Source organism: Heterodontus francisci, chromosome 27, assembly GCF_036365525.1.
Source record: "Heterodontus francisci isolate sHetFra1 chromosome 27, sHetFra1.hap1, whole genome shotgun sequence".
Taxonomy (NCBI): Eukaryota; Metazoa; Chordata; class Chondrichthyes; order Heterodontiformes; family Heterodontidae; genus Heterodontus; species Heterodontus francisci.
Genome location: NC_090397.1, coordinates 16,543,249 through 16,563,574, shown reverse-complemented (window position 1 = coordinate 16,563,574; position 20,326 = coordinate 16,543,249). Strand labels below are relative to the sequence as shown.

Here is a 20,326-nt window from a genome sequence, read left to right as displayed (position 1 = left end):
TTTTGATCTGTAATAGGATGTTATCCAAATTCCTTCCATCCATATACTAAATGAGTTTTTTGAGAAAGCAGAGCAACAAGTCAATGGTCCAACAGCATATGCCTTAATGGCACATCTTGTACACCAACAAACAAAACTCTCTTCTCTCCAAGAAAACTGGCCTTCAGAAGACTCAAATGTGGCTGTGTGTGTGTGACCACTTCCTTCCCCTCCCAGAAATACTGGGGAAAGGCATCCTATTGTAAAGAAGTCTAGGTAAACCCGCATGTTGTAATGTTATGATCCTTCCCACCCCAAGGTACATTAGCACTGATCTGTAAGGAAAGGCTCAAGCAGAGACCAAGTACTTTCCCCTTAAACAAGGGAGGAAGAGAAGAACTCAGAGGGCCAGTCACACCATTGCAATTTCACTGACAAGATTTCCAGCCAGCCTTCTCAAGCACAGAAGGTGTGTAGTGCAAAGACTAAGAGGGAGGAATTATGGGAAGGGAAAAAGGCAGGAGAGAAAGTAACTAACTTTCTCTTGCCTGACTTATGTGTGAGAAGTCTTAACTTTCTGGACCTACTCTGTCATTGAAACAGATTATAGCTGATCTGCACCTCAACTCCCTTTACTCGCCTTTGGCCACATCCTTTGATACACTTACCCAACAAAAATCTATTGATCGTAGTCTTAAAGATTTCAAGTGACAACCCTCCCCCCACCCCTCAAGCACCTAGGGTGAGGCAGGGTCAAGGTGGAAAGAGAAAGATTTCTACTATCCTCTGTGAAAAGTTGCTTCCAGATTTCACTCCTGAATGTTTTAGCTCCAACTTTAAAATTACATCTGCTTCATCTTGTTTCACCTACCAGATGAAGTTAATTTCCATGTAATGACCCTAGCAAATCCTTTTAACATTTTTAATGCCTCAATTATATCACCCATTAACCTTTTATGCTCAAGTTGCTGATCAGATACCGGATATAACCAAATGCGTTATGTGGAAACAGTTTAATTCTTGATTTGCAAAACCATTTAGCTATGGTGTTGCACGCTCTACAAATTACCAATTCAAATTATGCATGCTTTCTGACTGTTGGTGTTTTCCAAAGAGGCACATCCATATTTAAAACTTTATATGCATTTTATCACTTACTCTAAAACAACACCAGTACTATTTAAAACAATTAGTCAGTCAATCTGCCATGGTATTGCATATAGGGCCATAAGATCATATGTAGTCTGCAAAGTAAGTAAGTTTAGGCTTGACTGAGTTTTGACTGGCAAAAATGTGCTTTTTTCAAGTTGCACAGTGGCTAGTATGAACATGTGCTGTCAGCAGACTGACCACAGAGCTAACCTGCTTGTCCAACTAATCTGCCAACATGCTACAAGGTCAATGAAAGGTCCTTACTTTGCAATAGCTGGACATACCTCACAGCAACAGTAACACTTCCTCTGCCCAGAATTCTTAGAGTGAAGGGTAGGTTACTGGGAGACGACTTGTGCCTTTGAGAAGTGGACCTGTGGGAAATTTCGTCTCCCAAGTTTAATCACAGCTCTTTTTTTAGTCTTGGATTTTTATTCTCTATAAAACACCCACATGTTCTAGCATCATCGTGGGTGTTGTGAAAAGACCACCGTCTTGGTCACACTCAAACTGTATAGAATGTACAGCCATTCAGCCAACCAGCTCATTCTGGCATTTATGCTCCACTCAAGCCTCCTCCCATTTTCCTCATCTAACTATCAGCATAACCCTTTGTTCCCTTCTCCTGGATATGCTTATCTAGCTTCCCGTTAAATTAATCTATCCTATTTGCCTCAACTGCTCCCCTGTGGTAGTGAATTCCAAATTCTCATCATTCTCTGGGTAAAAGAAGTTTCTTCAAAAATTCCTGATTTGATTTCTTGGTGACGTTCCTATATTGATGGCCTCTAGTATTGTTCTTCCCCACAAGTTGGAACACTCTCGATCAATACCTTTCATAACTAACAAACAATCACAATTAGGTCACCCCTCAGCCTGGTCTTAGAGAAGAAACAATCCTGTTTATCCTTTCCTGATGGGTATAGCTTTGCAGTTCTGGTAACATCCTTAGAAATCTTTTTTTGCATTTTCTCCAATGCCTTTATATCCTTTTTGTAATATGAGAGCCAGAACTGAGAAAATACGCCAAGTGTAGTCTCACCAAGGTTTGATGCAAGTTTAGCATCACTTCTCTACTTTTCAATTGTATCCCTCTAGAAATAAACCCTAGTGCTTGCTTTGCTTTTGGTATGGTCTTATGGATCTGTGTCCTAACTTTTAGTTATTTGTGCATTTGTACTCCCAGAACCATTCACACCTCTACCGCATCATTTTTTTTTTTTAAAGTAGGGTGTGCCCTCCTTATTTTTCTTACAAAATGTTACGACATCACACTTATCTATGTTGAAATTCATTTGCCAATTATATGCCCATTCTACAAGTTTATTAATGTCTTCTTGTAATTTGTTGCTGTCCTCTTTAGTATTGAATATTCCGTCCAATTTGGCATTGCCCACAAATTTAGAAATTGTGGTTCTGATTTGAAAGTCTAAATCATTGATATAAATTCTTAATATAGTGGTCCCAACATTGCACTGGTGGGACCCCTCTTCCCACCTTCTGCCACTTTGAATAGATACCCTTTACCCTACTCTCTGCTTTCTGTCTTTCATCCAGCTAGCTATCCATTTTGCTACTTTTCCCTTGACTCCACATGCTTTGACTTACTCATTAAACTTTTATGTGGCACCTTATCAAAGGCCTTTTGGAAATCTAAATACATTACATCTACTACATTAGCTTTGTCTGCTCTCTCTCAGTTACCTCTTCAGAAAGGTCAGTCAAGCAAGACTTTCTCTTTTGAAATCTAGGTTGAATGATATTTTTGATTTCTAGATTTTTTTTCTATTTTCTCCTTTAGCAGTGATTCCATTATTTTTCCTACCACCAATGTTAAGCTGGCTGGTCAATAGTTCCCCAGACATGTTCTATCTCCCCCTATAAATAAAAACCACCAGGATAATGTTAGCTATCCACCAGTGCTCCAACACTGCACCTTCTTCTAATGAATTAAAATATGTGGAACAGTGTCTCTTCTAGAATGCATGGATGAAAACCAACTGGACCAAGGCTTTTATCCTCAGAGTTTGACCCAGTTTATTTAATATTTCTACTGTTTTTATTTTAAATGCTGTTGTATCATTTCTAACCTCGTCTTCTGATGTCATGTCCACTTGACCCATCTCCCTGGTAAATACTGAAGCAAATACTTCTGCCATCTTGCTATTTCTGCCTATGATTTTAATCCTATTCCAACCCAAACTTCCCTTTTTTTTTTAAATAAAAAAATTATGTGCCTACAGAATACATTTTGTTTTATGTTCCTTGATAATTTAACTTCACTTCTTTTTGCCTTCCTATTTGTTTTTTTTCACTTCTCTGCTAGCATTTCTGTATTCTTCCTTGTCTTGCTCCCCGCTGCTGTCCATGTACTTAGTGTACCCCCTTTTACTTACCCTCATTTTTCCCTTATGTCTTTATTCATCCATGGTGTTCCATTAGAGTTTAGTTTGTTCTTGTTTAGCCAACAGAATATATTTTCCCGAGTTCTGCTGATAACTGTTTTAAATGTTTCCTACTGCAGTTCTACATAGTTTGCCAATATTGTTGTCCATTTTATTTTTCCAAGTTCTATTCTTAGACTCTCAATCTGCTTTCTCCAATCTATTACCCTGCTGCTTGTCATGCATGTTTCCTATATTATGGTCACTATTGCCCAGATCTTCCCTTAATTTTACTTCTCTTACCTGCACTGGTTTATTCTCTATTACCTGATCCAGTAGTGAATCCTCCCTTGTTGGACATTTTAGCCTACTAGGTTAGAAAGTTGCCCTGTACACATTGTAGGAATTCCATTCCCTTATCCCCTTTACCTACCTCACCTGGCCAATCAATATTGGGGTAGTTGAAATCCCCCATGATTATTCTACATTTCTCCAATTAGTTTGAATATTTTTTCCTCCACCTCCTTATCAGGTGGTCTGTAGGCTATCCCTATCAGTTTGGTTGATCCTTTGTTTTCTTTTATCTCTATCCACATGGATTCTATTTGTCTTATTGATAGCTGATTACTTTTTTTCTGTTGCCATTATGTTTGATCTCAAGCACAGCTACCCCATCTCTGCTTTTTCCCTCTATTTTTTCTAAATGTCATACCCTGTAATTTTTAATTTCTAATCCCGATTTCTCTGTAGCCACGTCTCAGTAATTACTATTACATTCAATTCCTCTCAATGTATTATTGCTGCTAATTCTCAGACACTGTTGCTGTACAAACAGTTTAACTCATTTTTATAAGCAGTTCCTCTCTAGCTTTAGCTACCTTTTTACACTTCTATTGTAGACCTCTATTTATGCCCTGACCATTTATGTCATCACTTAGTTTAGTCTGTCCCAAGTTCTTCTTTCCTGTTTGGATTATATTTAAGCTTGTTTCATTTATTGTAGACCTCTCCCCCATTTTACTAGCTTATAGCCTTTGCCACCTATTTACGCTTTTCGCTAGGACACTGGCCCCATTCCAGTTAAGGTGAAGCCTGTCCCATCAGTGCAGCTCCTTCCTGTCCCTGCTGGCAGTGTCCATGAAAAGGAACCCCTTTTCCACAAACCAGCTCTTTAGCCACATGTTAGCTGTCCTGATCTGTCTGTCCCTCTGCCAATTTGCACACGGCTGGAGTAGTAATCCAGAGATTATTACACTAGACATCCTGCTTTTAACTAACTCCTAACACCTGATAATTCCTCAGCAGGACCTTTTATCTTTGTTATTTGTTGCAACATGGGCCATGACAACTGCAGTTTCCCGCTCCATTTCCTAACTCCTGTCTAGCCACCTGGAGATATCCCTTACCCAGGCATGGTTAGGCAACACACAGCCTTGGGGACTCTTATTTGTAGCTGCTAAGGACGCTGTCTATCCCTCTAATTATAAGAATCCCCTATCATTACCACATTTCTATTTGGCTCTCCCCTCACTCCCCACTTTTGGGAAGTCTTCTAAGCCATGGTGCTTTGGGGCCGTTCTTCCTGCAGTTTTTCTCTTAGTCCTCACAGATAGTCAGTATATCGTACTTGTTAGACAGGACCAGTCCTTTTCAACCTCTCAAGACTCTGCTATTCAGCTCCTTAACCGTCACATGCAGCCTTACTGAACCTGTGCTTTCTTCTAGCGTATGACTGTATTCTGAATAAAACAATTCAGAAATTCCTCCCCCCTCCCTTATGTTTCGGAGTGTCTCTAACTCGCTCTCCAGCTCAATGATTCCAAGCTGGAGTGACTCAAGGCAGAGATGTTTCCTACAGATGTGGAAATCTGGCAGTCTCACTGTCCACAAACTCCCACATACCACAGTCCTGATGCATAGCCTGCCCCGCCCTCTCTAGTCTTTTCCATTTACTTGCTTGTTGATAACCTGAATTAAAATTAAACAACTTTTGTTAAAGAAAATGAATTACTTTACTATTTACTCTAATTTAGTGATGCTCAGATTTACAAAATACAATCTTTGTAACGTCAGTAAACATGATTTATGCCAAGAAATATGCGAAAATATCTTCAGCTGATAAAACTAATAAAATTTGGTTAGCAGATTCATCTTTCATTTCTGAAATTATCTGGTGAAATAATTATCACTGTATCAGTTGGTTAACAAGCTCACCTTATCAAGTAGGTTGTAAAAGTCAGCATTGCCAGCACACAGATACCTGCCCAGCAACGTGGCATGGGTGGTGAAGATTGTTGCGATGGGGTACTTTCGGATTCTGCTCAGTATCAGTCCCACTCCTGCTTGCCATTCATGAAACTGGGCAATGAGGTTTGGCTTGTCATGGAACTGATCAGCAAGCTGGGAAAACAATGGAGACCACCTTAACAATGCACGTTACAAATTATGAAGAGAGAGATAAATAGTAGGTATCAGACAAACAATTACAACTGTACATTGAGCAAGAATCAGTGCAGGCACGAAGGTAAAAATTCATCACGCATTTACAGTAACAACCAAATACAAAAAGGAATCTTTATATAATTACTAAGCTAACAAAGAATTCCATTTCAAATATATCTTTTAAGCCAATGGTCTGGTGCTACTTCAACTTACTCAAATTCTGAATTCTTCAGCTCCCCTCAACCATGTATTCTGTATACTCCTTCCAGATGTCACAGACCCGATTACCAGCCAACATTGACAACAGTAAAAACTGGAGGCTATGCATTAATTAAAAAATTCCTGGCTGCAAACTGTATTGCTCATGTTAAAAAGGTGCTTAAGCTCTGTTTCTCAATGCCTGACCTGAATGAGTTGTGATAGATTTTGAGCTGGTCCTCGCGCATATTAGCAGGAGTAGGCCATTCAGTCAAATCTTTTCCACCATTTAATTAGATCTTGGCCGATCTGTACCTTGAGTCTACTTGCCCGCCTTTACTCCATGCTGGTAAAAATGTTATTTCTAGTAGTTCACACTTTGATCTCTTAGGTGGGCAAGATGGATTCTGACATCAGAATTCTGCTCCCCAGTAGCAGCTCTTGCTACTTTTGGCAGTTAGGAACAAGTTGGGGAAGAGTACAACTCCTTCTACTGTTCTCCAAAAATGTACCTTAACCCAACCTCAACAAATCACATTAAGTCAGTGTTTCATTTTAGCTTCCCTGAAAAGTGATGGTCAATGTAACCAGCAATAATGGACAGTGTGGGTCATGGACACATATTTGTCAGGAAAGGAGCCTATGGGGGAAAGAGAGATATTTGAGGATGTTCTGAAGTCAGAAATATTGGAACGTTCTACATTAATTCACAACATTTCCTTAACAGCAAGAATCTCAGAAACATATACAATAGCTGAAGTAGTATTAAAGTCAATATACCTCCTTTAAAAACAAGGCAGTTAAGGAACCAAAAATTATAGCATCATTCGATTCACTGTCATTATGGGGGATGCCAATGTGGCAGGCATCCCAGAATTCTCCTTTCCATCTGTCCAAATTCCAGACTGCTGAACCAATATCAAATAGCAGCACATACGGATTACCTTCAATCAGCCATCTGCCAAAGCAAACCTGGAAAGAAAGATTGCATGAGTCAAAGCAGATTCTCTCATTCGAGAAAGGCTTTAGTGAACATTTTACATAAAAATACCACCTGAATGATTACTGCCAATTCTTTCAAGTAGCTAAACTCAAACAGGACGCTGTACTGTTACCAGCTTGTTTGCTTCGTCCCCTTCCTTCCAGGACATAACCCCTGCTGAGGTCCGGGTCCATGGTCACCCTCCAGTACCTCACTTGAGATCATTCTTCATGCCTAGCCAGCTGTTAGACTGCGCTAGTATCATAGTCTATCTCAAATCCGACCACACAGCTTCCAGCATGAGCCACAATAAACAATGAATTAAGAGTAGAAATCTGTCCCAAATGCCTCCAAAGTGAATTTAGACCACTTGTAAAAGCTCTTCTCGTGTGAAGCATGTTTAATTTAAGATACTTCTAACATTCAATAATTGGCATTTAAATTCTGCTGCCCATTTTCTAACTCACACCAAATTCTGTTCACCCATCACCCCTGTGCTCACTGACTTACACTGGCTCACAGTTAAACAATGTCTTGAATCTCATCCTTCTTTATAAATCGTTCCATGGCCTTGTGCCTCCCTATCACTGTAACCTCCTCCAGCCCTACACCACTAGGAGATGTAGCTGCGTGTCATATTTTGCTTGATAACACTCCTGTGAAGCACCTTGGGACATTTTATTGCATTAAAGGCACTATATAAGTTGTTGTAGTATCATTTTTATCTTGGACAGTTTTTACTATCTTTAAATTTATTTCCTCACCCACCATACTCTATCAATAGGTGAGCACTTAGCCCTGTACCCTTCATGTCCAAATTGAAAGATCAAGAGATATGAAATATAAAATTGGTCATCTATTTCACTAAACATAAAGGATCGAATAGACAGGAAAATATTTTCAGGGAGATACTGGAAGTTATATACACATTATATATCTATCCAACTTCTAAATACAATTATTATACCCAGACAAAATTAGGTACATTTCATTATCAAATTTACAGTATTATTTAGATCAAATAAAAACCCATCAGCAGATCTCAATCAGAATGTACACATTAGTCAGCATTTAAAAGGTTCTATTAGGGAGGGCCCATTCATCAGATTCTTGAGTGTTAATCTACCTTTCCCTTGCAGCTGCTGACTGACCTACTGCATGTTTTAATTTCACATTTCAGCCACCTCCCCCAACTTCAGTTGTGGTTTAAGGATTTGCACCAATGCCCAACTTGTTAACGTTAGTGTCAGCTGTGGTTCAGTTGGTAGCACTCTCATCTGAATCAGAAAGTTGTGGGTTCAGGTCCCACTATAAAGACATGAGTGCACAAATCTAAGCTAAAACTCCAATGCAGTACCAAGGAAGTGCTGCATTATCGAAGATGTCGTCTTTTGGACGAGACATTAAACTGAGGCCCAGTCTGCTCTCGTAAGGCGGACATAAAAGATCTTACGGCACTATTTTGAAAGAGCAGGGGAGTTATCCCTGGTATCCTGGCCAATATGTATCCCTCAGTCAACATCACTAAAACAATTATCTAGTCATCATCACATTGCTGTCTGTGGGAGCTTGCTGTGTAAAAATTAGCTGCCGCGTTTCCTGCATTACAACAGTAACTACACTTCAAAAGTACTGCATTAGTTGTACAGCCATGGGAACATTCAGGAGTTGATGAAGGGTGCCTTATAAATGCATATCTTTTTATTCTTCCTTTTTGAAAGGAACTGGGAGAACCAAGAGGATTGGATGAAATTCCACTGCCCAGATTGTGCCCATTTTCCAATAAAGCCATTGGTATTGAAGTTATATGAATCAATGTTCACTAAACATATGGAAGCTGCTTTCCTCCCCAGACAGAGGGTAGTCCTTACTTGAAACCCTTGATTCTTTATGGAATCGATTGCCTTTTTTACAGCTGGGTTGTTTGGCTCACACACTTCCACTTGTGTCTTCACATTATGCTCATAACATGGACCAATCAGCACATAGTTTTCTCCCCATTCATCTGCTGTGACTTTAGCTTTCGTCTGGATTACAGTATAGATACCGCCAACTGAAAGAATTCAAAAGCAAGGAATATGCTGTTAGAAAACATCATTGCTGCAGCATTCAAGTCTATCCAGAAGATTTGTTGAAATGGTCGATAATCTAATTCCCTTTTTCCTTGATCTTGCCACGCGAAAATTGCCTTCTGCCTTTGTCTACACGACACTTCAAGAAGTAATTCCCTGGCAATGAATTAAGCTGCATAAGAGAATTGATAAGGTGCAATGTAGATGCAAGTTTTCTTCCTTAGCTATCTGATGTACAGGTCTCAGAACAGCTAAACTAACAATAGTGCTGCTTTTACTTGTGAGATCAGAAGAAAGTTTTCCATGCAGCATTTTAATATTCATTATGTTTAAAAGTGGATCATCAGCTAGAAAAGACTTTTAAAAATGTGCCAAGTTTAAAAAGGTAGAGGACATGAAACCCTGTCCAAGCTGATGGTGACTCCTGCTATGTCCAAAATGAAAATTGGATCAGAATTGATTGTTATGGGGATGTCAGCAATGGGATTGAGTTACCTGCCCAACATATTGATGCAATGCACTACTGCTACCAGGGTCCTCAGTCCTCACCTTTACTGAATCTTCACCCAACTCCACTGCCTTCTTGTGCCCCAGAAAATCTTGAACCTCACCTTTAAACTCCTTCCATCTCCTCACTCCACTGCCCTTCAGCAATCTCTTCTAGGCTTGTGTGTCCCTGCATACCCTTTCCACTCCTCCAACAGTACAATCTCCATTGCCTGCTCCCTCCTCTATTGGCAGCTGTTCTTGGTCACTGTACACCATCTTAAATGGAGCATCCTCCCATGATACCTACAACTTGTCCTCTTTCAAAAACCTCTCCAGAAGACCCTTTGAGCCATGTTTTCAAGCACCCAACCTCTGGTTCCATTCTCACACCCTGGTGAAAATTTCCCAAAATGTTGGTGTGCACCCAAGGAGAAAAATACAGAAGTGGCTGCAGTTCAATTATATATATATTTTTTACATTGTTTATTTTCATGTAAATGAAGCATGAACGCACAATCCGGCGATTTTAATTCTTCTCCACTTACTCTGCCCTCAAAATTGCTCTGGACTTGACAAAAATTGTTTCCTCGAATACAAATAGCAAATCAAGAAGCAGGATTTGTGGCCAGCAGGAGAATTCTAGCCTGGAGCAAGAATCAGCTATTTGCAGCAGTTTGGTGCCCTCTGTCTATACAAGAGAAAAATCAGGTGCAAAAATACAAAGCAAGTATTGCAACAGAATTAATCTTTTAATTTTCTTAGATCAGTGATTAATATCAGACTTAAATACATGCCCTCAATTTAGCAGTTCCCAGCCATTTATGGACTTAAATTAACAATTTCTTTCCCAGTCTGCAGAACTTACAAGAGGGAAAGCAATGGATGTGAGCAAAGAACAGATTGCAAAGCAGTTCAAGAAAGGTTGTATTTATAAACACAGAATTTTTCAAACAGTAAATGCTGGAAATACTCAGGTCAGGCAGCATCTGTGGAGAGAAAAACCTAGTTAACTTTTCAGGTCTGTGACCTTTCATCATAACTGCTTCAGGTCATTTTGCTTTTGTATTTTTCAAAAGTGTTGCATTGTGGTCCTTAAGTGTATTGCTCTCCAATTTCCAACATTCAGGAACTGCAACTTAAGTTCATGATGTCTATTGTCCCCTCATTTCTTAGCTGCTCTTGTAATCCTTTAACCCACCATGCTGGTCCTGGTTGTTTCTCCTTCATATCTTCATCCATGGGAGCTGATTCACTGGCTCATCTGCTCTGTTGCTATTCCCAATTATAGGTTGACTGCTTGTCCTTTGTTCCACTGGGCTGCTCCTGCCACTAATCTTCCAGTCTGGACTGTAAACTCTTCAGTGGAAGAGTGCCAGCCCGAGGATTGTTACTATGGTCCCCTGTGCTCCGGTCCACATCTGCCAATGTTAGAGTCCAGCTGGTTGTCAACTCTGCCTTAGGACAGTTGCACAGAGGAAGCTGAACGATCCTTGGACAGGACAGGATCTTGCACGTGGTGGTGTTCCCATTTGGCTGCTGCCCTTGTTCTTCTAAATGGTAGAGGTCACAGGTTTGTAAGGTGCTGTCGAAGGAGCCTTGGCAAGTTGCTACATGCATCTTGTAGTTGGCACACACTGCAGCCATTGGTGGAGGAAGTGAACGTTTAAGGTGGTCAATGGGATGCGGATCAAGCGGCTGCTTTATCCCGGATGTAAAGATTCTTGAGTAGTGTTGAAGCTGCACTCATCCAGGCAAGTGAGCAGTATTCCATGAAGTCCAGTGGGCAAATGGAGATAAATCTCGTCAACCAGTAGAGCATCCTTCTGGGAAGATAGCAACATAACTCGCTTCCATCTCGAGCCTTCTCCCTAATCCTGGGCTCTACAGCTCCACTGAAAGCTGGGTTAAAATTCACTGGCTTCTCTTCTGCTCAGCTGCTCTGAATTCCACTTCCTCATATGCTTCTGACATGAATTCCACCCCCTTGCTGGTTTCAGGCTTCCATTGTTGTGAACTGCTCTACTGGTTGACGAGATTTATCTCCATTTGCCCACTGGACTTCATGGAATACTGCTCACTTGCCTGGATGAGTGCAGCTCCAACACTACTCAAGAATCTTTACATCCGGGATAAAGCAGCCGCTTGATCCGCATCCCATTGACCACCTTAAACGTTCACTCCCTTCACCACTGGCTGCAGTGTGTGCCAACTACAAGATGCACTGTAGCAACTCGCCAAGGCTCCTTCGACAGCACCTTACAAACCTGTGACCTCTACCACTCAGAGGAACAAGGGCAGCAGCCAAATCGGAACACCACCACCTGCAAGATCCTATCCAAGTCACACACCATCCTGACCTGGAAATATATCTGCTCCTTCATCGCCATTGGGTGAAAATCCTACAACTCCCTCTTTAACAGCACTGTGAGTGTACCCTTACCACACAACTGCAGAAGTTGAAGGCAGTGGCTTGCCATCACCTTCTAAAGGGCAGTTAGGGATGGGCAATAAATGCTGGCCTTGCCAGCAATGCTCATATCTCAAACAAAAAAGAAAACAAGGAGTAGCACCAAGTTGCACAGCTACAGAGAATGGTTTACCAAGTTTCAATCAGCTACCTGAATGTTTTCCTGGTGCAATTACTACTCTTCCCACTAATCTTAATAATAACTGCACTCAATCAGTGGTCCCCTGATTGACTGGCCTGTACCCAACATTTCCATCAGCTCCTGGGCTGCATGTTTCCTTGACAGCAGCCTGTTCACCCCACATGCACTTCCTGGATCTTTCTATTGAATTAGTGAGCCCTGTATTTCCAGCATGAGTTTGTTTTATCACAGAATCACAGAAAAAAAAAAATCACAGAATCATTACAGTGCAGAAGGAGGCCATTCGGCACATCATGTCCGCACCGACTCTCCGAAAGAGAAATTCCCTCAGTTCCATTCCCCCGCCTTCTCCCCATAATCCTGCACATTCTTCCTTTTCATATAACCGTCGAATTCCCTTTTGAATGCTTCAATTGAACCTGCCTCCACCATGTTCTCAGGCAGCGCATTCCAGACCTTAACCACTAGCTGCGTGAAAAAGTTTTTCCTCATGCCATTTTTGCTTCTCTTACCAAATACTTTAAATCTGTGCCCTCTCGTTCTCGATCCTTTCACGAGTGGGAACAGTTTCTCTCTATCTACTCTGTTCAGACCCCTCATGTTTTTGAACACCTCGATCAAATCACCTCTCAGCCTTCTCTTCTCCAACCTTTCTTCATAACTGAAATTCCTCATCCTTGGAATGATTCTTGTGAATCTTTTCTGTACTCTCTCCAATGCCCTCACGTCTTTCCTCAAGTGTGGCGCCCAGAATTGGATGCAATATTCCAGCTGAGGCTGAACTAGTGTCTGATACAAGTTCAACATAACTTCCTTGCTCTTGTACTCTATGCCCCTATTAATAAAGCCCAGGATACTGTATACTTTATTAATTGCTCTCTCAACCTGTCCTGCCACCTTCAATGACTTATGCACATATACACCCAGGTCCCTCTGCTCCTGCACCCCCTTTAGAATTGTACTCTTTATTCTATATTGCCTCTCCATGTCCTTCCTACCAAAATGAATCACTTCACATTTCTCTGCATTGCACTTCATCTGCCACCTGTCTGCCCATTCCACCAACTTGTCTATGCCCTTTTGGAATTCTACACTATTCTCCTCCTTATAGTTCACAATGCTTCCATGTTTCGTATCATCTGCAAACTTTGAAATTGAGCTCTGTACACCAAGGTCTAGGTCATTAACATATATCAGGACAAGCAAGGATCCCAACACTGATCCATGGGGAACTGCACTACAAACCTTCCTCCAGCCAGAAAAACATCCATTAACCACTACTCTTTATTTTCTGTCACTCAGCCAATTCAGTATCCATGTTGCTACTGTCCCTTTTATTCCATGAGCGACAGGTTTGCTCAAGTCTGTTGTGTGGCACTGTATCAAATGCCTTTTGAAAGTCCATGTACACCACATCAACAGCATTGCCCTCATCAACCCTCTGTTACCTCCTCAAAAAACTCCAGCAAGTTAATTAAACATGATTTTCTCTTTAAAAAAAAAAATCCATGCTGGTTTTCCTTAATTGACCTAAATTTGTCCATGTGACTATTAATTTTGCCCCGAATTATTTTTTCTTGAGGTTTCCCCACCACTGAAGTTAAACTGACTGGCCTGTAGTTGCTGGGCTTATCTTTAGATCCTTTTTTGAACAAGGGTGTAACATTTGCAATTCTCCAGTCCTCTGGCACCATCACCGAGTCTAAGGAAGACTGAAAAATTATGGCTAGTGCCTTCTTGATTTCTACCCTCACTTCTTCAGTATTCTTGGATGCATCTCATCCGGCCCTGGTGCCTTATCCACTTTAAGTACAGACAGCCCATCTAATATTTCTTCATCAATTTCAAGCCCGTCTAATATCTGAATTACCTCCTCTTTCAACATTACCGAGGAAGATGATGCATCCCAGGCAAAGGCAGATGCAAAGTATTCATTTAATAGCTCAGCCTCCATGTGTAAATCCCCTTTTTGGTCCCTAATCGGCCCCACTCCTCCTTTACCACCCTTTTACTATTTATATGCCGATAGAAAACTTTGGGATTTCCTTTAATGCTAGTTGACAGTCTCGTTTCATGCTCTCTCTTTGCTTCTCTTATTTATTTTTTCACTTCCCCTCTGGACCTTCTTTATTCAGCCTGGTTCTCAATAGTATTTTCTACCTGGCATCTGTCATAAGCACACTTTTTCTTCTTTATCTTAATCTCTATCTCTTTTGTCATCCAGGGAGCTCTGGATTCGTTTGCCTTACTTTTCCCTCACGAGCGAACATGCCTTGACTGTGCCAAAACTATCTCCTCTTTGAAGGTAGCCCTCTGTTCATTTACCAGTTTTCCTGCCAGTTTTTGACTCCAATTTATTCACCACAGCTCCATTCTTACCTCATTGAAGTTGGCCTTCCCCAGTTAATTACTCTTACGCTGGTTTGCTCTTTGTCCTTTTTCATAGTCAGCCTGAACCTTATGATACAATGATCACAATTCCTAAATGTTCTCCTACTGATACTTAATCCAGTCAGCCCACCTCATTCCCAAAAACCAGGTCTAGCTGTGCCTCCTTTTTCGTTGGACTAGCAACATACTGTTGTCGAAAATTTTCCTGAACACACTCTCGTAACTCTTGTCCCTCACTGCCCTTTACACTACTTTTATCCCAGTCTACTTTTGGATAATTAAAGTCCCCCATTATAACTACCCTATTATTTTTGGCACCTTTCTGTAATTTCCTTGCAAATTTGTTCCTCCATGTCATTCCCACTAGCTGGTGGCCTGTAGACAACACTGAGCAATGTAACTGCACCTTGTTTGTTCCTTAGCTCTAGCCAAATTGATTCTATCCTCGACCCCTGGGACATCCTTTTTATCTATTTATTTTATTTAGAGATACAGCACTGAAACAGGCCGTTCGGACCACCGAGTCTGTGCCGACCACCCATTTATACTAATCTCATATTCCTACCACATCCCCACCTTTCCTGTATTCCCCTACCACCTACTTATACTAGGGGCAATTTATAATGGCCAATTTACCTATCAACCTGCAAGTCTTTGGCTGTGGGAGGAAACCGGAGCACCCAGCGGAAACCCACGGGGTCACAGGGAGAACTTGCAAACTCCGCACAGGCAGTACCCAGAATTGAACCCAGGTCGCTGGAGCTGTGAGGCTGCAGTGCTAACCACTGCGCCGCACTGCAAAGCTCTCCTTAATCAATATTGCCACCCTTCCCCCATTTTTCCCTTTCCTAAACACCTTGTATCCAGGAATATTTAACACCCAGTCCTGTCCTTCTTTGAGCCAGGTCTCTGTTATAGCCACATCATATTTCCACATGACGATCTGAGCCTGTACCTCACCAGTCTTATTAAACACACTTCGTGAATTCACATAAACCCTGATTCAGACTTTATTACTTTCTCCCTTACTCTGACCCCACCTAATAACATATTATTCCTTACTCTTGTGCTATCTATCGCCCCCAGTATTCTGTGCACCTTGGTATCCCTCTCTGATATTTGCTCTTGGTTCCCACACCCCTAACAAGCTACCAGTTTTGCTTCCCTCCAATCTGAGCTCCTTCTCAGGTTCCCATCCCCGACAATTTAGTTTAAACCCTCCCCAACAGCACTAGCAAATCTCCTTGCAAGAATATTTGTCCCAGTCCTACTGAGATGCATCCCGTCCATCTTGTACAGGTTCCACCTTCCCCAGAACCAGTCCCAATGTGTCAGAAATCTGATGCCCTCCCTCCTATACCAGTTCTTCAGCCATGTGTTCAATCGTTCAATTCTCCTATACCTATGCTCACTTGCACGTGGGACTGGGAGTAGTCCTGAGATGACTGCTTTTGAGGTCCTGCTTTTTAATCTCCTTCCTAACTACCTAAAACCTGCTTTCAGGACCTCATCCCGCTTCTTACCCATGTCATTGGTACCAATGTGGACCACGACCTCTGGCTGTTCACCCTCCCCCAGAAGAATGTCCTGCAGCCGTTCCATGGCATCCTTGACCCTGACACCAGGGAGATAACACACCATCCTGGAGTCATGTTTACTGCTGCAGAAACACCTGTCTGTTCCCCTAACTAAATGAATCCCCTATCACTACAGCTCTTCTACTCTTCTTCCTCCCCTCCTGTGCAGCTGAGCCACCTGTGGTGCCACAAACTTGGCTCTGTCTGCACTCCTCCGAGGAACCATCACCCTCACCAGTATCCAAAATGGAAAACCGATTAGCGGGGGAGATTGTCTCAGGGGACTCCTGCGCTACCTGCCTGGTTCTAAGACTGCCTGATGGTCACCCAATCCGTATCTGCCTGCATAATTCTAACCTGCAGTGTGACCACCTCTCTAAACATGCTATCCACATAGTCCTCTGCCTCACAGATGCACAACCGTGATTCCAGCTGTTGCTTGAGTTCCGAAACCCAGAGCTCAAGCTTGTGCAGCCAGTGACACTTCCTGCAGATGTATTTGGCTAGGTGCATCCATGACTTCACATGCTGTACATTCCACTCGGCCGAACTGCCCTGCCATACCTTAACTTTACAGACTATTTATTATAAGTAGGATAGCTTACCAGGTACTCGTCAAACAACTCTTTCCACTGCACCGAACCGGGAACCAAATACTAGAGGGTTAAAAAAGTATGAAAAAAAGTAGAAAAATGGAGCACCTCCTCCCCACTTCACCAAGCTCAAATCTCTACACTCCACTTGCAATCTGCATTCAGTTTAGCCCCACAAACTGCATGAACTTCTGAGATGCAATATAAGTGTCAGATAGATTGGATAATACCAGAAACGTAGGTCACAAAAAACTCAGGGTAAAGGCAAAATGGTTCCATCTTGTGAACTATGATTCTGAAACTCAGCTGAAAACGTGGTAATGCCATGTAATAAAATAGAATTAACTTATTCTGGTCACAGTAAAACACTCATAGGCCTATTCTGGCTGCTATTTAAATTGGCAATTTAACTTGGGGGAGCTGGGGTAGAGTTGAGTCAACTTCTTTGGAGAAGTTGGTCACATCCCCTGAACAAGGGGGTGTAACCTTAAAATTAGAGAGGGGCCATTTAAAAGTAAAAATCAGGGAGCATTTATTCCACACAAAAGTAGTGGAAATCTCTCCCCACCCCCCAAAAAAAAGCTGTCGATACTCCGTCAACTGAAATTTTCAAAATGGAGATTAATAGATTTGTTAGTTAAGTGTGTCAAGAGGTATGGAGAGTAAATGGAGTGGAGATACAGATCAGCCACGATATAATTGAATGGCAGAGGTCCCAGAACAGGCTAGAGGGGTTAAATGGCCTACTCCTGCTTCTATGATTCAATGATTCAGCTCAATATTTAAATATAAAATCGGTTGAAAAAGAAAAAAACATCTTTACACAACCCAATCTGTGGGAGGATTAGAGCATTCAGTTCCAGGCTTTGTGAATCCTATTCTCGTGCAGGAACCTAATTGAAATGCCAATTCTGTATAACTCAAAGTAAAGAAAGACGGTATAACCTCTCAGCTAACAAATCTATTCTGTTTTTCTAAACCATACTAGTTGCTTCAGCTCCTCACTCAGAGGCAATTCCAAATGTCAACTGACTACAAGTTAATGAGCAGCTTGTAAAGGTCAAAGATCCAGAGAGCTGATAATGCAGAGGCTTGCAGAACAATTAAAAGCTAATACCCCAGTTATTCACTTTTTAAAAGGGAGAAACCAAGATAAATCATTCGGAATGGCTCATTTAGAAATTAGGTGTTCTTGTAAAATCCGACCGCAAATTGGCTTAAATCTTCTCACGGTCTGGCCACATTGGGGAGTAGGTTGTTAATAATGTTTCACAAAGGTTTCTGTAGTTTAAACCGATTACTGACCTTTGTTGGTGACTTCCCAAGAAATTTCAAAGAACATTAAATCTTCCACAGGTAAATTTTCATCTTCCCAGAGAGGGAGTCCGGTTAAAGAGGTCACCGAAAGTGATCTGACTAGTGGCATTCTTGTGAAATCCCTTAAGGTAGAAAACATACCGAAGTGGACTTTTCCTGCTCTTCAATCGGTTCAATACAATGTTCCCCAAGCACTAGTGTTTCATTAAAAAAAACACAGCACTCACACTGACGAGGTTTGAAGCGCCTCTCAAGAGTAAGGTCCAGTTAGGCAGAAACTCCTGGGTTATAAAGTGATAGAGGAAGGGTCCTGACGGAGAAGAGCTCTAAACAGCTGAGATATGCCTTTATCACGTGAATGTCCCAGTGTTCTGCCCATTCCCCGGAAACTACACAACCCCCCATTCAAGCTGTGCATTGCGGTTCAAACCTCAAACACCCTTATCTTGTGTTTTATTTTGGTTAGTAACTTGGGTGAATATCACAGTGAACTTTGTTTTATTTTTGTGCAAAACTTAAACAAAAGCCACTACACAAGTTCTTCCTAAATTTCCTCTTTAATAGATCTATATTTAATCCACGTTTTGAAACAAAAGTCCTCGGTCCCGACAAGGTTTCAGATGCACGGCGGATGTCCAGAAACTTACGTGAAACTGACACCACTTCTGTTTTTACTTTGTAACCAAGTGTCGAGTGTTTTCTTGCGTAAGAAAAGGAAAACAATCCTTTTTCTATTTTAAAATTATTTATTTACTTTTTATTTCCGTTCTCCATTTTTTTAAATGACCTCTGTCTTCAGGACAGGGATATACAACAACAACTTGCTTTTATATAGCACCTTTAACTTAATAAAATGTCCAAAGGCACTTCACAGGATATTATCAAAGCTTCATACTGAACCACATAAGGAGATATTAGGGCAGGTGACCAAAAGCTTGGTCAAGCAGGGTCTTAATTGAAAGGAGAGAGACAGAGAAGTTTAGGGAAGGAATTCCAGAACTTAGGGCCCAGGCAGCTAAAGAAATTGTCACCAATGGTGGGGCAATTTAAAAAGCGGCATGTGCAAGAGGACAGAATTGGAGAAGTTCAGAGGCTTGTGGAGCTGGAGGAGATTACGGAGAGAGGGAGGGGTGAGGCCACGGAGGGATTTGAAAACAAGAATGAGAATTTTAAAGTTGAGGTGTTTCCAGATTGAGAACCAATGTAGGTCAGTAAGCCCAGGAGTGCTGGATAAACAGGAGTAGGTGCGAGTTCGCATATGGGCAGCAGAGTTTTGAATGAACTCATTTATGGAGGTTGGAAGATGGGAGGCTGGCCAGGATTGGAGTGGTCCAGTCCAGAGGAAATAAAGGTATAGATGAGGGTTTTAGCGGCAGATCAGTCAAGGTACCATTCTTTTTATTAAAACAGTGCCTGCCTGCTGTTGGAATGTGCATTGGTGGACAGTATTGAGACCTTCACTGTTGAATAATCTGTCAACAGCCATTGCCTAGCAACCCATACAAGGAATAGTCACTTTGTGAGATCAGTTTCAATAGAGAGTTTTCACTCAGTGGCGTACGGCTTCAAGTCAGCCTTGGCTTATTGGGTGGCACTCTCTCCTTTGAGTTAGATGATTATGTGTTCGAGCCCCACTCCAGAGATTTGAACACAAAATTCAGACTGACACTCAAGTGCAACACAAGAGAGAGTGCTGTATTTTCAGAGGTGTTGTCTTTTGAATGAGAAGCTAAACTAAGGCCTGTCTGCCCTCTCAGGTGATCATAAAACATTCCATGGCACTATTCAGAAGAACAGCAGGAAATTCTCCCCGGTGTCTTGGCTGACATCATACATCCCACAGAATGGCAGGGCAGGGTGGCCAACATCACGAAAACAACCAAAGCAAAAACATGCAGATGCTGGAAATCTGAAATAAAAGCAGAAAATGCTGGAAACATTCAGCCAGTCAGGCACCATCAGTGGAGAGAGAAGCATCAACCTGAAATAATAACTCTTTCTCTCTCCACCGGGTGCTGCCTGACCTGCTGAGTATTTTCAACATTTTCTGTTTATATTCCACTAAAAGAACAGGTTATGTGGTCATTATTACTTTTGATCAGCACAAATTGCTGCATTTCTTACATTACAACAGACACTTC

The 20,326-nt window shown here is 41.6% G+C and overlaps 1 protein-coding gene across 1 annotated transcript in view; it reads right to left on the bottom strand.

Moving 5' to 3' along the window:
• The window catches only part of LOC137384976 (glycogen [starch] synthase, liver-like), a 44,786-nt gene extending 26,249 nt beyond the window's left edge, over window positions 1–18,537 (bottom strand). Inside the window, exons 1-4 of the mRNA XM_068059702.1 lie at window positions 18,174–18,537; window positions 9,009–9,190; window positions 6,936–7,127; window positions 5,730–5,915 (exon numbers count right to left, since the gene is read on the bottom strand). Of these exons, the coding sequence (XP_067915803.1) occupies window positions 5,730–5,915; window positions 6,936–7,127; window positions 9,009–9,190; window positions 18,174–18,324 (711 nt within the window). The 5' untranslated portion in view covers window positions 18,325–18,537. The remainder of the gene's footprint in view (window positions 1–5,729; window positions 5,916–6,935; window positions 7,128–9,008; window positions 9,191–18,173) is intronic.
• Between the last annotated feature and the right edge of the window lie 1,789 nt (window positions 18,538–20,326).